Source organism: Microcebus murinus, chromosome 5, assembly GCF_040939455.1.
Source record: "Microcebus murinus isolate Inina chromosome 5, M.murinus_Inina_mat1.0, whole genome shotgun sequence".
NCBI lineage: Eukaryota > Metazoa > Chordata > Mammalia > Primates > Cheirogaleidae > Microcebus > Microcebus murinus.
The window spans coordinates 70,270,673-70,284,653 of record NC_134108.1 but is presented as its reverse complement, the minus strand read 5'-3'; the positions used below and the strand labels follow the sequence as shown (position 1 = coordinate 70,284,653).

Below are 13,981 nucleotides of genomic sequence, written 5' to 3'. Positions count from 1 at the left end.
AGGATTACAGGCGTGAGTCACTGCGCCTGGCCACTTTTATTTTTTAAGTACATAGAAGAGGAACATCTGGGTCATATGGTAGATAGGTGTTTACCTTTTTAAGAAACTGCTAAATTGTTTTCCAAAATCGCACCATTTTAAATTCCTCACAGTGTATATGAATTCTGTTTCTTTGCTAACATGTTGTAATATCAATCTTTTAAATTGTATCCATTCTAATATGCATGTGTATTAGTATCTCATTGTGGATTTCAATTGCATTTCTCTAACAGTATTCAGCATCTTTTCATATGCTTCTTTTTCTTTTTTGTTTTTTATTTCAGGATATTATGGGGGTAAAAACATTTTGGTTACAAGTTATGACTTTGCCTTACCCAAGCCAAGGCTGGAAGTGTAAAAGTGAAAAGTACTGATCCTTTTTCAGTCTTCTAGGAAGACTGAATTTAAGAATTATTTCACCATTATTACACCATCATTTTAAGAACTGTACCACTTTTCACCATTATTTTAAGAATCATTTCACCTTCATTTTCACTATTATTTCACCATGAAGAACTGTAGGACTTTTCACCATTATTTTAAGGATCATTGGTTGGAGCTGATTTTTGTGAGAGGTGAGAGGTGTGGATCCTGTGTCAGTCTTCTTCGGAACAGGTACTGGTTTTGGCAGAGCAAAAACATAGGCAGAGCCTATGTTTAGGCCCAGCTAAGTGGATATTTCCAAGAAGTAGGTATTAGAACCTTTGAAATAACGATTATTTTAAGAATCATTTGTTTGAGCTGATTTTTCTCAGAGGTGAAAAGTGGGGATTGCATCTGTGTAAAGGTATTCAGCATCTTTTCATATGCTTATTTTCTTTGGTGAAGGGTCTTTTCCAGTCTTATGCCCAGTGTTTTATTAGGATATTTGTTTTATTATTGAGTTTTGAGGGTTCTTTATATTCTGGATATAAGTCCTTTATCAGATACCCGATCTACAAATAGTTTCTCTGTTTGTGGCTTGTCTTTTTATTTGCTTATCAGTGTCTTGAAGAGCAGAAATTGTTCATTTTGATGAATTCCAATCCATAATTTCTTTTTTTAATAGATCTTGCTTTGAGTGTCTTTTCAAAGAAAACTTTGCTAAGCCCAAGGTCATAAAGGTACAATCCTATGCATTTTTCTAGAAGTTTTATAGTTTCAGGTTTTCCATTAACATTTATGATTCATTTTGAGGGTTTTTTTTTTTTGGTATATAGTGTGAAATATGGATCAAAGATCTTTTTTTGCATGTAAATATCTAATTGTTGAAAAGTTACTTTCTCTACAAAATTGCCTTTGCATCTTTTTTGAAAATCAGTTTACCATATATGTGTTGTATTCTTTCTGGACATTTTCTATTCTGTTCCATTGTTCTATTTGCCTGTTTTTCACTAATTCCATATTTCTTGATTACTATAGCTTTACACCAAGTCTTGAAATCAAATACTGTAGGTCCTCTATCCTTCTCCTTTTTATTTATAGCTGTTTAGGCTATTTGGCATCCTTTGTGTTTGTATCTGAATGCTAAAATCAGTTTTAAAATTCCCTTTCTTACATCCTGTTCTCCCAAAATTCCACACATTTTTTAAGAGTCAAATCCCAAAGCCACATTTTCCAAAAAAATAAAAAAAAAAGAATCCCAGGTGCTCTGGGATCAAGATCCTAGTGCTCTGTTCACACTTCATAATATTCTCATTGCATTTATTCATATTTAGCTATGTATACTTGTCTGATTGTTCCTGCCCTAGAGTAAACTTCTCAAGATCAGGAAGCTTGTCCCTTTCCCTCTGTCTGCTGAAAAAAAAATAGTTTTATACTTTGCAGGAGTGAGCCCTGCATTAAAAGACACCTGCAGGAGACATCTACCAAGCTCATTTCCTGCAAATTGTCAAGGAAACCAACAGAGTCAAAATTGTTTATCTTACTGTTTGGTATCTTCAAGATCTCTCAGTCTTTATTAATTTCTGTTGATACCACTGTACTTTCAAAGAACAATGGGATTTTTATTTTCCCAACCCCCTAAAAATACTCTAATCATCTAATTGACTTGTGATGATAATTATATGCAGCTGTCTTAAAAATCTATTTGTTGTTCACATCCTCTCTCATCACTGAACTCTTGGGGGACTGTCATGTCCTTAAAGATAGCAATGACATGTTTGGCTACCAGAGCAGCAGTACCCCAACTCAGACCTACTGTATTTCTTTCCACTAGTCCTCTGCAGCCCTATCCTAGCCCTCCATTCGAGGCAACTGCTGTTGTGCCCTGGCCCTCTAAAAGCCTATTATTCTCAGCAAGAACTTTGTATGGAGTGTAATCATGTCCTTCCTAAGGGGAGAATTCAGCCCAGTGACTGGGAGTATGGAAATATATTTTGCCTGCTTTTTGTAAATCTTTTGTAAATATTTACAAATCTTTTTGTAAATATTTTGCCTGCTTGTGTAAATCTTTCCTACTTATTGGGAAGAAATACAATGAGATAATTGCTGTAGCGCCTAGCAAATGAGCAGCATGTCCAAATCAGTAGGGACACCAGCTTCCCCATCACACTTGGGCATCATGCCCATGTGACACTCACCTTGGGCAGGTTTCTCCTGTGAGCAGTTTAAGGCTCAGGACACTTATGAATGGTTTTTTGTCTTAGTCTTTCCACATTTATGAGAGCTGGTGAGATTATACAAATCCTGTTTATTTGCACCGCAGCACTTATTTTTATCAAAGTACTGTTTGTTTAAAAGCTAGTAGACAGTTTCTTTTTATTTACATATAATTTTTCTTTTTCTTTTTTTTTTTTTGAGACAGAATCTTGCTTTGTTGCCCAGGCTAGAGTGAGTACCATCGCGTCAGCCTAGTTTACAGCAACCTCAAACTCCTGGGCTCAAACTCCTGCCTCAGCCTCCCGAGTAGCTGGGACTACAGGCGTGCGCCACCATGCCTGGCTGATTTTTTTTATATATATATATTTGTTGGCCAATTAATTTATTTCTATTTATAGTAGATATGGGGGTCTCGCTTTTGCTCAGGCTGGTTTCGAACTCCTGACCTCGAGCAATCTGCTAGCCTCGGCCTCCCAGAGTGTTAGGATTACAGGTGTGAGCCACCTCGCCCGGCCAGTAGACAGTTTCTTAGAAGATAGAAATGCTCTTAGATTTTTGTCCTAAAGTTCAATTTTGATTAGTAAAGAAAACTCACATTAAAATATAAAATATAGTGATATAAAATTCAATAATGATTAACTATTAGTTGGTTCTATTAAACACGATAGTGGTCATTTGCCTTGAAGGCTATTTCTCCGGTGGCTTTGCAATGATTCCTTCTTTCTCAGAGTCCATGAAAGGCCTGTGTCCTTATCATCATCGCCATCATCATCAGAGCATCCATCACGGACTTGATTCCTCTGGAATATCCTAAGAAATAAAGAGGCGGACACACAAGGGAGGTGTGCATGTGAATGTGTGCACGTGTGTATACAATGAGACAATGATCAGACATTAGATGCCACACGTCCCAGAGAAGATTGTGATCATAAAAACCTGTGTGGTGAAAAAAGAAAGTGGTAGGAGTGATATGGTCAAGTGGAAAGGGGAGGGCATAGCGAGGTGATAGCAGAGATGGCACGGTTAGGAGATTCATAGATTGATGAGAAGGAAGGGGAATGTGATAGGCAGATTAATGCTACCTTACCCCCCAGACGGCCACCTGGGAAGATGTTACTGTACACAGACAGCAACAGCGTTTTTGCAGATTGAGTAAGCTCAAGACCTTGAGATGGGGAGATGGAAAAAGGACTCTGAATTCTCCAGGTGGGCCCAATCACATGGGTGAATTCTCCAGGTGGGCCTCACATGGGTGGGCCATTGAAATCAGAGACATTGAGTTTAAAATCAGAGGAGACGTGACTACAGAAGAACCGCTCAGAGAGAGGCAAAGTTGCTGGGTATGAAGATGGCGGAAGGGAACCACAAGCCAAAGGATGCGAGTGTCCCCTAGAAGCTGGAAAAGGCAAGGAAATTTTCTCCCCTGGAGCCTCCAGAAAAGAGCAGTCCTGCTGAGACTTCAATTTTAGCCTAGTAGGAATTGTGCTGGACTTCTGACCTATAGAACTGTTAAGATGGTAAATTTGTGTTGCTTTTAGGCGTTAAGTGTGTGGAAACTTGTTACAGCATCAGCAGAAAACTAATATAGGGAGGATGCATGTAAGAGACGAGAGGTCTGGTTTGGAGTGTGGAGAAGAAGGCTGGGGCAAGTATCTTGGCATCCACACCTCAAAACAACAGAGGGAAGTGGGCAGGTGGGACATGTCAAGCAGAGGTTTGGGAAGAACCACCTGGCAGTGCTGTTGCAAACCATTTGGAGTGAGGGCAGTATTGGGGTAGAAGAATCGGTTAAGCCTTTACTAAAAAAGCAAGACCTGAGACGGTGCCAGGGCTTCAGTTGTTTTGGTAGCTATGGCTATGGAGAGACAGTCAAGTATGTGCATTATTTTGAAGAAATCGCTACAGGTTTGATGAGTCCATGTTTCGGAAACTAAGTCAAGGATGCTTCGAAGCTTAAAACTGGCTGACCTTGGCCGGGCGTGGTGGCTCACGCCTGTAATCCTAGCACTCTGGGAGGCCAAGGCGGGAGGATCGCTCAAGGTCAACCAGGCTGAGCAAGAGACCCCTGTGTCTACTAAAAATATAAAGAAATTAATTGGCCAACTAAACATATGTAGAAAACATTACCCGGGCATGGTGGCACATGCCTGTAGTCCTAGCTACTCAGGAGGCTGAGGCAGAAGGATCGCTTGAGCCCAGGAGTTTGAGGTTGCTGTGAGCTAGGCTGACGCCACAGCACTCTAGCCCGGGCAACAGAGCGAGACTCTGTCTCAAAAAAACAAAAATAAACTGGCTGACCAGAGATGTTGAGTCACAGGAGAGTGGGCACCTAGTTTTAGGAGAAAAATAAGGAACTGGCTGTAAACATTTTGCATTTTAGGAGAAAAATGGATTATTCTGGCACACATTGGAAATAGGGACTAGCATTCAGGAGAGAAGAAGGTTAGAGCTATAGATCCAATCAATGTCATACGGTTGTTATTCTGCTGGTAAAAGTGGTTGTGCGATGAGAGTAGATATGATCTCTGGGGATGGGCAGGAGGAGAGGGTTGTATTAATATTTGTAGAAGCAAGTCAGGGCACAAAGAAAGGCTTAATGTTCTGAGCCCCTGCTAAGTGTGAGAGGCTGGACTGCTGGGAGGGTCTGATCCCAAACCAGGGCAGTGAGTACTTCTCACTAGGGCTCTGTGAACGTGAACCCATTCGTGATAATGAGCAATACAGGGGAGAAGGCATAAACTTGCAAGTGTATGATTGATTTGCCCTGACAACCCAGAGCTGGAGAGAGAAAAATTCAAGATGCTTCATTTCATCTGGTTTCCTCTAAGAAGTAGGCTCCATTTTATCCTTTTTGTAAATAATTCAAATTCTTTCCCTCATGACTTCCCCCACATCCTTTTTAGACTTTTCTGCAAGGAGTTACATAGATCATGTGTAGCTCTATCTCTGTTGTCCTCTGCATCTGCATAACGGTTTTCTGATTGCAATAGAAGTATACCGTAAGGTGGGAACCATGGTAGGGTGGCCAGGAGGGGTTCACGTGCAGGGCATGCTTTACTGAGACTGATTCCATTTGGTCAGACTCTTGCTATGTTCTTAGCCTCTTCACTTTGTGCTCCAAGAATGCATACCTTCTGCAATTACCTTTTCCATTTTTTGTCTACTTCTCTACAAAGTCTATTCCATTTCCTTCTTCCCCGAATTCACTAACAACTCATTTTATTCTACTAATGAAACTTGATGCCTCTTCTTCTCCTACAGTATTAATCAGAGGGGAAATCTGTATCTCAACAAACTTAATTACAACTTAACAACATCCTATAAAGTAGATACAGGTGGGAAAGAAGTGTTCCATCCCCCATTTGTACTATTCAGGTGGTTGTAATTGAAGCTTTCAGAAAATCTCGAAAGAAAAATGGCGCTTCTGTGGTTTAGAGTGTGAGGCAATGGGTTAGTTAATTAGGGATAGGACCTAATTCCTTATCAAGTTGGACTGGCACTAGGAAAAATCATGTGTTTTAAAGACTCTTCTATAGAAACTGAAAGGGAAGGCTATTAATGGTTCCAAATACTAAAATAGAATTATTAACTTGGACGGATTAGAAAACTCAAACTTTCTGTCATTCATTGCAAAGGACTTCTTCAAAGCAGGATGGCTACTGAATAGCCATATAACTACAAAAAGTTTATCTTTTTCTGAGTGATTTATCTCTGATCAATATGCCTGCAGACCTTGGACCTAATTAGAGCCCTTTAGTAGATATGGTTGGGAATGGAGAATATCTATTCTCACATACTTGGTATTTAGTAATGTCTGTTTTTTTGTTGCTTATAACTGAATATCCAAAACTGGGTAACTTATAAAGGAAAATAAATTATTTCTGACAGAATTTGCTAGCTCTGGTCTCTCTTCCCCTTCTTATCAATCCACCAGTCCCACTCCCATGATGAACCATTAAATCATTCACGAGGCTGAGCCCTCATGACATAATCACCTCTTCAAGCTCCCACCTCTCGATATTGACACACTGGGGATTAAATTTCAAAAGTTTTGAAGAGGAAAAACATTCAAACCATAGCAAGTAATATATTTAGGATTTTTTCAAGGTGGAATAGGATCCAAGTGCTAAAATCTGGACTTCTTAGGGTTAAGAGTAGATGCTGGCTATAGAATGCTCTGTCCTCACAAGTAGATCAAATCAGCAGTGTCTGCACAACAGGTGTCAGCAGTAAGCCATCTACCCTGATAAGGCTCCTGAAAGGAAGTACTGTGGATATGGGTATATTAGGAGTTTATGGTGGGGAAGAACTTGGTGGGTATATTAGGGCTCTCTGGAGAAACAAAACAAATAGGGTATATAGATATGAGAGGGGATATATTATGAGAATTGGCTCATGGAGTTATAAAGGCAGAGGGAGTTATCAAGTCCCTTGATATGCTGTTTGCAAGCTGGAGAACCAGGGAAGCCAGTGGTGTAGCTCAGTCCAATTCCAATGGCCTAAAAACCAGGGGAGCTGTATGTCTGAGTTCAAGTGCAAAGGCCTGAGAACTTTGTGGGCCACTGGTGCAAGTTCTGGGATCTTAAGGCCAGAGAACTTAGAGTTCTGATGTCCATAGGCAGAAGAAGATGGGATTCTAGCTCCAGAAAAAAGGGCACATTTTGCCTTTCCTCTGCCTTTTTGTTCTATCTAGACCCTCAACAATTTAGATGGTGCCCACCCATGTTGGCTGAGGGCACATCTTCCATATTCACTGATTCAAATGCCAATCTCTTCTGGAAACAACCTCACAGACATACCCAGAAATAATGCTTTACCCAGCTGTCTGGGTACTTAATTGACACGTAAAATTAACCATCACAGTGGGTAAGGAGCCATCATTTCTGGAGCTTAAATCTTTACACAAACCTTCCTATTTAAAATAGCCGAAAGGTAACCATATTCTTTGTTCTCATCCTGGCCCCTAACGGTGGACTTAGGAATGAGGTATGGTTCCTGAGGTTTTTATTTTTAACAAATATAGCTCTGATGATACTTTTGGATCTTTAATCTGTGAACAGAAGTGAAGACCTGCCATGTGCACACTTTATACCAAAATAGAAATACAGAATCTTCATCAAAATAGGACTGTACCTTTTCTGTAAGTAATTATTTAATGTTTGTACTTCCCTGTGTTTTAGAACCAGCCATATTTGTGTCTGGCATGAATGGCTCATGGGTGTAGCTACATATGAACAGATATAAAAAATACACAACACACTCAAATAATAACCAAAATAAATTATATAATTTAGAATTTCTTTCATGTAAAAAAATAGCAAACTATAATGCTTTTACTACCATCTTTAGGAAAGGTACATTAAAAAATGCTGGAAATTAAAACAATAATTGCATTTTTTATTTTAACAACTGCTACATCTCATACTTGCTGCCCATAATTTCACCAAGATCTAGTTCACCTGTCCTTTATGAAGTATTTTACTTTGTGATTATCCTAGAATTTTACTTTATTGGCATTTGGTTATTGAGCACTTGGAATGTGGCTAGTCTAACTTGTGATGTGCTGTAAATGTAAAATAGTTTGATGACCTAGTATGAAAAATGCAAAAACTCAATTTTTATATTGATACTATTATTTTAGGTATATTAGATTATAACAATTGTCAAAATTCGTTTCTTTTTTGTAGCTACTAGAAAATTAATCCAGCTACTTTTATGCATATTTGTAATTTTTTCTAATGGACCTAATATTACTTTTTAAATAAAACAAGAAAAAAGGTTATTATATTCTGTATAATTTTACAGTTACAAAAAACAGTAGGATTGGGATTTAAGAGATGCAGTTTAAAAGATTAAAACTGGATAAATCAAATTCCCCTATTACTTGTAAAATGTATTTTTCATCTTACATCAGGTGCAAAAATGAGCCACCTAGAGGAAGGAGTGGAAAACTGGGCGAACACAAGAGAATTCACTGTTTACTTGTACAGGAAGTTACAATTCTCACCTAAATTACTGAGGAGGCTCTCCTACTCACCGACAGTGCCACTGTCTACAGCACTGTGCTCGCATTCCTCTACCCATTTCCATAAGAAAGAGAAGCTGTGTTTGTCACAAAGCAAATTAAGAATACACACTTAGTCAATAAGTAAGGTGGTAGAGTATGTGCAATATTCTTTTTACTTCTAGCATACAAGTGAGACCTTATATGATAAATCTTACTAGTTATAATCATCTGACACAAAGGAACCTGTCCATAAATCATTTAAAATGTGACTGGTTGATGATATTCAGTAAAATATGCCATGAGGCCTTTTTTCCTCATTGGTTAAGGAAATGTTGGTTTATTTTGAAATGTTGGTGTTTGCCTTCCGGCAACATACTAGAAGACCTGGTTTTCAAAAACTGTTCTTTTTCACAGGGGCACAATCCCATCTTCAGGCCTTTTGATGACGTCCTATGAAGTCCGAGTTTCTAGTACTCTGGTGCGTTCAGTTCATCTGCAAAAGCAACTGGCACAACCACCCCCTGCCGGTGCAGCTCTCGCAGAACATCTAATATTGAGTCTAATTCCGTGCGAAACTTGTCCACCTCACGATTCTTTAACTGTGCGAGTCTTTTCCACTTCTCAATTTCTTTGTTTTGTTCGGTTTCTACTACTAGTTGTGTTTGCTGTATTATCTGCAGATACAAAAATTCCACAGTGCTGTTAAAGTTTGTAGTGGGGGTAAAGAACATTTAATCTCAAAGAGCTACAGTGGGACAATACCGAGGAGGCAAACCTGGGGCTGCTTTGGGGAACTCGGGTCAACCATAAAGGTCTGCATGTATGTAGTATTTTCTGTCTTCAGAGAGTATATGAATCCAACTGTTTGTTATGGACTGAGTGTTTGTGCCTCCGCCCTCCCCCCCATTCATATGTTGAAGCCCTAACCCTCCGTATGGCTGTATGTGGAGTAAAGAAATAATTAACTCTGAATGAGCTCATGAAGGCATAAGGGTGGGGGCCTGATCTGGTAGGATTAGTATCCTCATAGGAAGAGATGCCAGAGAGATCTCTTCCCCTCACTCTCTCTTCTCTGAGCACATGTACTGAGGAAAGGCTGCATGAGAATTAGAGAGAATGTGGCCATCTGCAAGCCAGGAAGAAAGCCCTCACCAGAAATCAAATTGACCAGAGCTTTTGATTTTGGACTTCTAGCCTCCAGAATTATGAGAAAACTTCTGTTGTTTTAGCCACCCAAGCTATGACATTTTGTTACGGCTGCCCAAGCCTCAACACCAAGGTAAGTGCCTAAAAACACATCATGTCCTTACATCTCCTTTTAATTTCTATTAATTTATCTGTTTGTAATTAAGTATAATATTAGTGCTAGGTATGTATTAGATGACAGTTTAATATAAATTTCTTATAAATACTTACTGAAGTGACTTAGATATGAAACATTATTCCCAAAGCTCTGTTCCCAGAGTAAGATATATAACTTTTTAGGCACCCAGCAATAATTAAGAATATGACAAAAATTTCTTCTAGATTTAAGGGTAACCAATCTTCAAGTTGAGATTTAAAAATATTTAAAAAATTTTTTAAAAAATATTTTAAAAATTAATATTTTAAATATTTTCTCTTATAAAGCTATAAATTTAACAAGATCAAAATACACTGGAAACACTTTAAGAAATTTGCTATGACAAAACTACAGCAAATTAAGGCACTTAAAAGTTAAATTATATAAATATATAAATGTGATTTAATACTGTACCTGTTGAAGCTCCTGTTCTCTTTGCTCGTGTCTCATTTCCATCTGTTCAATTTTCTTTTCTAGGTCCATGAAATGTTTCATCTCTGGAGTATGGTTTTCCTTGGCTTTTTTCAATTCTTCTAAGAGTTTTGTAATCTAAAATTGAAGTATGAAGTGAATGAAAAACTATGATCACGAGGAAATAATTCTTTAACAGGTAATCCTAAAAATAAAGATTATCTATATAAAATTGCTCTAGATTAGAGGCACCTTGGATTGTTAGAGTAATTAATAGCTTTCAGTGCCAAGTAAAGATGCATCCTAGCTCTGAGTTGACCTCATATTCTGGGGGTTCCAAATGAATGAACCACCTACCTGTTCCCTCCCATGTATGCCAGTCTGGTTATGGGGTGCATTAAAATATAGTTGGGCACTTTCTTTAATGTACTCAGCTTTGCTACAATGTATTTAATAAAGTGATTACTTTAAGGATTAAAAAAATACATTTAAGGCACCCAATACAATATACTGCCCAATGCATGGAAAAAATTCAGTTAATATGTATCTTTTGGAGGGGATTTGAGGAACCTTTATATTGGGCTTGGTGAAAAAATTAATTGAATTTTCTTTATACCATATAATCATGAAAAGAAATTCCATCAGGAATCAGATTTTGCTAAATTAACATCAAAAGGCAAAAATAAAAAACAAATAAAAATTGATAAAATTAACAAATTCAATCATGTTGTATCTGGAAACACCCATTACTTAATAATAATAAAAACCCATACCTTAAATTGGCTGGAAAAAAGTAAAAATACAAGCAAATTAAATAAGAGGCAAGCTAAATATTTTAAATGTGGAACATCCCTGATGATATCATCATTGACAAAAGAACTATGCAGACTATGACTGGGTAGTTTATAGAAAGGCCTTAAAGAGCATGCTGCGGCAATGGGTGCTGGCCATAAAAATCTTATGTGTTAGAACAGTGATTACTAAAAATTTTTTTAAAAATCCAATAATGATTACTGAACTAGGAAAGTTGACTGAGGCATAGTCATATACAGAATGGTCAAATATTTCAATTTCTATAAACTTTTTATAATGGCTGAGAAATGATTTTGAGCTTCTTGGCTAGGCACTATGCTAAACACTTTACAGATGTTGCCTCATTTAATCTTATTAAATCTTTTGTTTATTGTCCGACTCCCTCAAATAAAATGTAAGCTCCATAAGAGTAAGGAATTTTGTCTACTACTTCTCAGTATTTCTAGCACCTAGAACTGTGCACAAAAGAGAGTAGATGTTTATCAATTACTCATGAATCAATGTAATCATTTAATGATTAAATATAAACATTCAATGGTAAATTGTATAAATTTAGAAATATGGTTATACACTAAGAGAAAATTTCCTTTTGTTTGTATCTCCCTAAAAACACCTTGAAAAATATAATTGATTGGGAGGCGTAGGCTGTGGCCAATGTCATTTCGTGACTCTACATGTTTACTTAAACCTGCCAGTTAAGCTTACAGTAGCAAGCCAATAATTTAAACCTAGATCATAAACCCCATGATCGTTCCACCATTCCCTTATAAAATAACAGCAGCTAGTTATATAATGTTTGAGATAAGTTACAATAAAAATTTTCGTAATTTTTATGACTGGGCCACAATAGTCCCCGGGGTAGTGTTAGAGGTCAGCCTTAAGTGGTTTCTAACATTTTTATTTATAAAATACTTATACAGATGGAAAAACAAAGTAAAACCATTAATGAAAAACCTATGACTAGTAAAATGTATATACCAGCTGCAAAACATGAAAATAATAAGCAACAATAGTAACAACCCTCTCACAGCTGTCTCTAAGGAATCTAAATAAAAATTTTTTGCAATCAACTATTAATAGAAGTGGGAATAATAACATTGAAACGCCTGTAATCCTAGCTCTCTGGGAGACCGAGGCGGGCGGATTGCTCAAGGTCAGGAGTTCAAAACCAGCCTGAGCAAGAGTGAGACCCTGTCTCTACTATGAATAGAAAGAAATTAATTGGCCAAGTAATATATATAGAAAAAATTAGCCAGGCATGGTGGTGCATGCCTGTAGTCCCAGCTACTCGGGAGGCTGAGGCAGAAGGATTGCTTGAGCCCAGGAGTTTGAGGTTGCTGTGAGCTAGGCTGACGCCATGGCACTCACTCTAGCCTGGGCAACACAGCGAGACTCTGTCTCAAAAAAAAAAAAAATGAGTGCTAAAACATGGAAGATTAAATTCATTAGAGTACTAACAAGACAAAAGATTTAAGGAATACATGCCTGAGTTAGCATCAACTGAATAAAGATATGCTAGATGCTTAAGATTTTCACCCCATTGAATCAGATACGATTTTAAAGAGCTGTGGTTTGAAAACATTTTAGGTAACAAAGGCATAGAACAAAATGCAAAATGCAGAAAAATCTTTTCAGATTTCTATGATTAACATGCTAAGTCCGGAGATGGTTTACTTTCTAATGATGTTGAGGGTGTTTGTTTTAACTGTTGAAAATTTCTAAATCGTTACTCAGTTTTCTTATGGCTCTAAACCATTATTTTAAAAACAAGCAATCAAAAAATGTAACAGAATTCATCTTTGCTTTAAAATGTATGATGTGCTTTTCACTTGTGGCCATGTGGAATTAAAGGGATGGATTTATCTTCATTCTTTACACAATTAGAGAACAAGACAAAATATATGAAGAAACTATTTTCGCACACTGGGTAACAGCACTGCAGGACTGTAATTTCTGGGAGAAGGGAAATAAGGTGAGCTGCACTGGTTTTTCACTTTCCAGAATAAAGATTCTAGAAATAAAAATGGTGAGTTTCTAGAAAGATCTACCTCCAGTAATGGTATTGTTTTTGGTGATCTAGCGTGACTGTCATGATGGCACTACCCATTTCTTTTTCAAACAGGGTCTTGCCCTGTTGCCTGGGCTGGAGTGCAGTGGCACCATCATAGCTCACTGCAACCTCTCAAACTCTTGGGCTCAGTGACCCTCCTGCTTCAGCCTCCTAAGTAGCTGGGACTAGAGGTGTGTGGCTACCACACCTGGCTAATTTTTCTATATATATAAATATATTTTTTTTGTAGAGACGGGGTCGTCTTGCTCGGGCTGGTCTCGAACTCCTGACTCCTCAATCTATCCTCCTGCTTCAGTCTCCCAGAGCTACGATTACAAGCGTGAGCCACTGCACCTGGCCCTTAATAATCAAATTAAATAGTATTTAGTACTAAGGGAAATAGGAACATGTTGCCCCAAAATATGCTTAACTTGCCATAAAATTAGTTTTGAGCTAAAGGGAGTAAGAAACAGCACATGGAGGGAAAAGATCTATCTTTCCCATTTCCTACCCAAAGGCAGGGTGTAAATTATCCTTTACTGGAGACAACTCTAGACTTTTATTAGCCCAGAGATGGTACCAGAGCAATCTGCAGTTTCCCACCTTTGAAGCCTGAAACTGCCTTCCTTTGTCCTGTCATTTATCTATGAATTTATTATTCTTTGTTTTGCAGATGCTATGTGAGCCAGCGTTCTAAGCCACTGTTTTGAGTTACTCTGCACTGAGGTATCTTCTGGGT

At 37.9% G+C, this 13,981-nt stretch overlaps 1 protein-coding gene across 2 annotated transcripts in view; it reads right to left on the bottom strand.

The window, feature by feature from the left end:
- Positions 1–7,831: 7,831 nt before the first annotated feature.
- Positions 7,832–13,981, bottom strand: part of CEP162 (centrosomal protein 162) — an 89,183-nt gene continuing 83,033 nt past the window's right edge. Inside the window, exons 26-27 of one of the 2 annotated variants that reach the window (XM_012769162.3) lie at positions 10,383–10,517; positions 7,832–9,300 (exon numbers count right to left, since the gene is read on the bottom strand). In XM_012769162.3, the coding sequence (XP_012624616.1) occupies positions 9,094–9,300; positions 10,383–10,517 (342 nt within the window). In that variant the 3' untranslated portion in view covers positions 7,832–9,093. The remainder of the gene's footprint in view (positions 9,301–10,382; positions 10,518–13,981) is intronic. The other variant, XM_012769161.3, reaches the window with a different exon arrangement.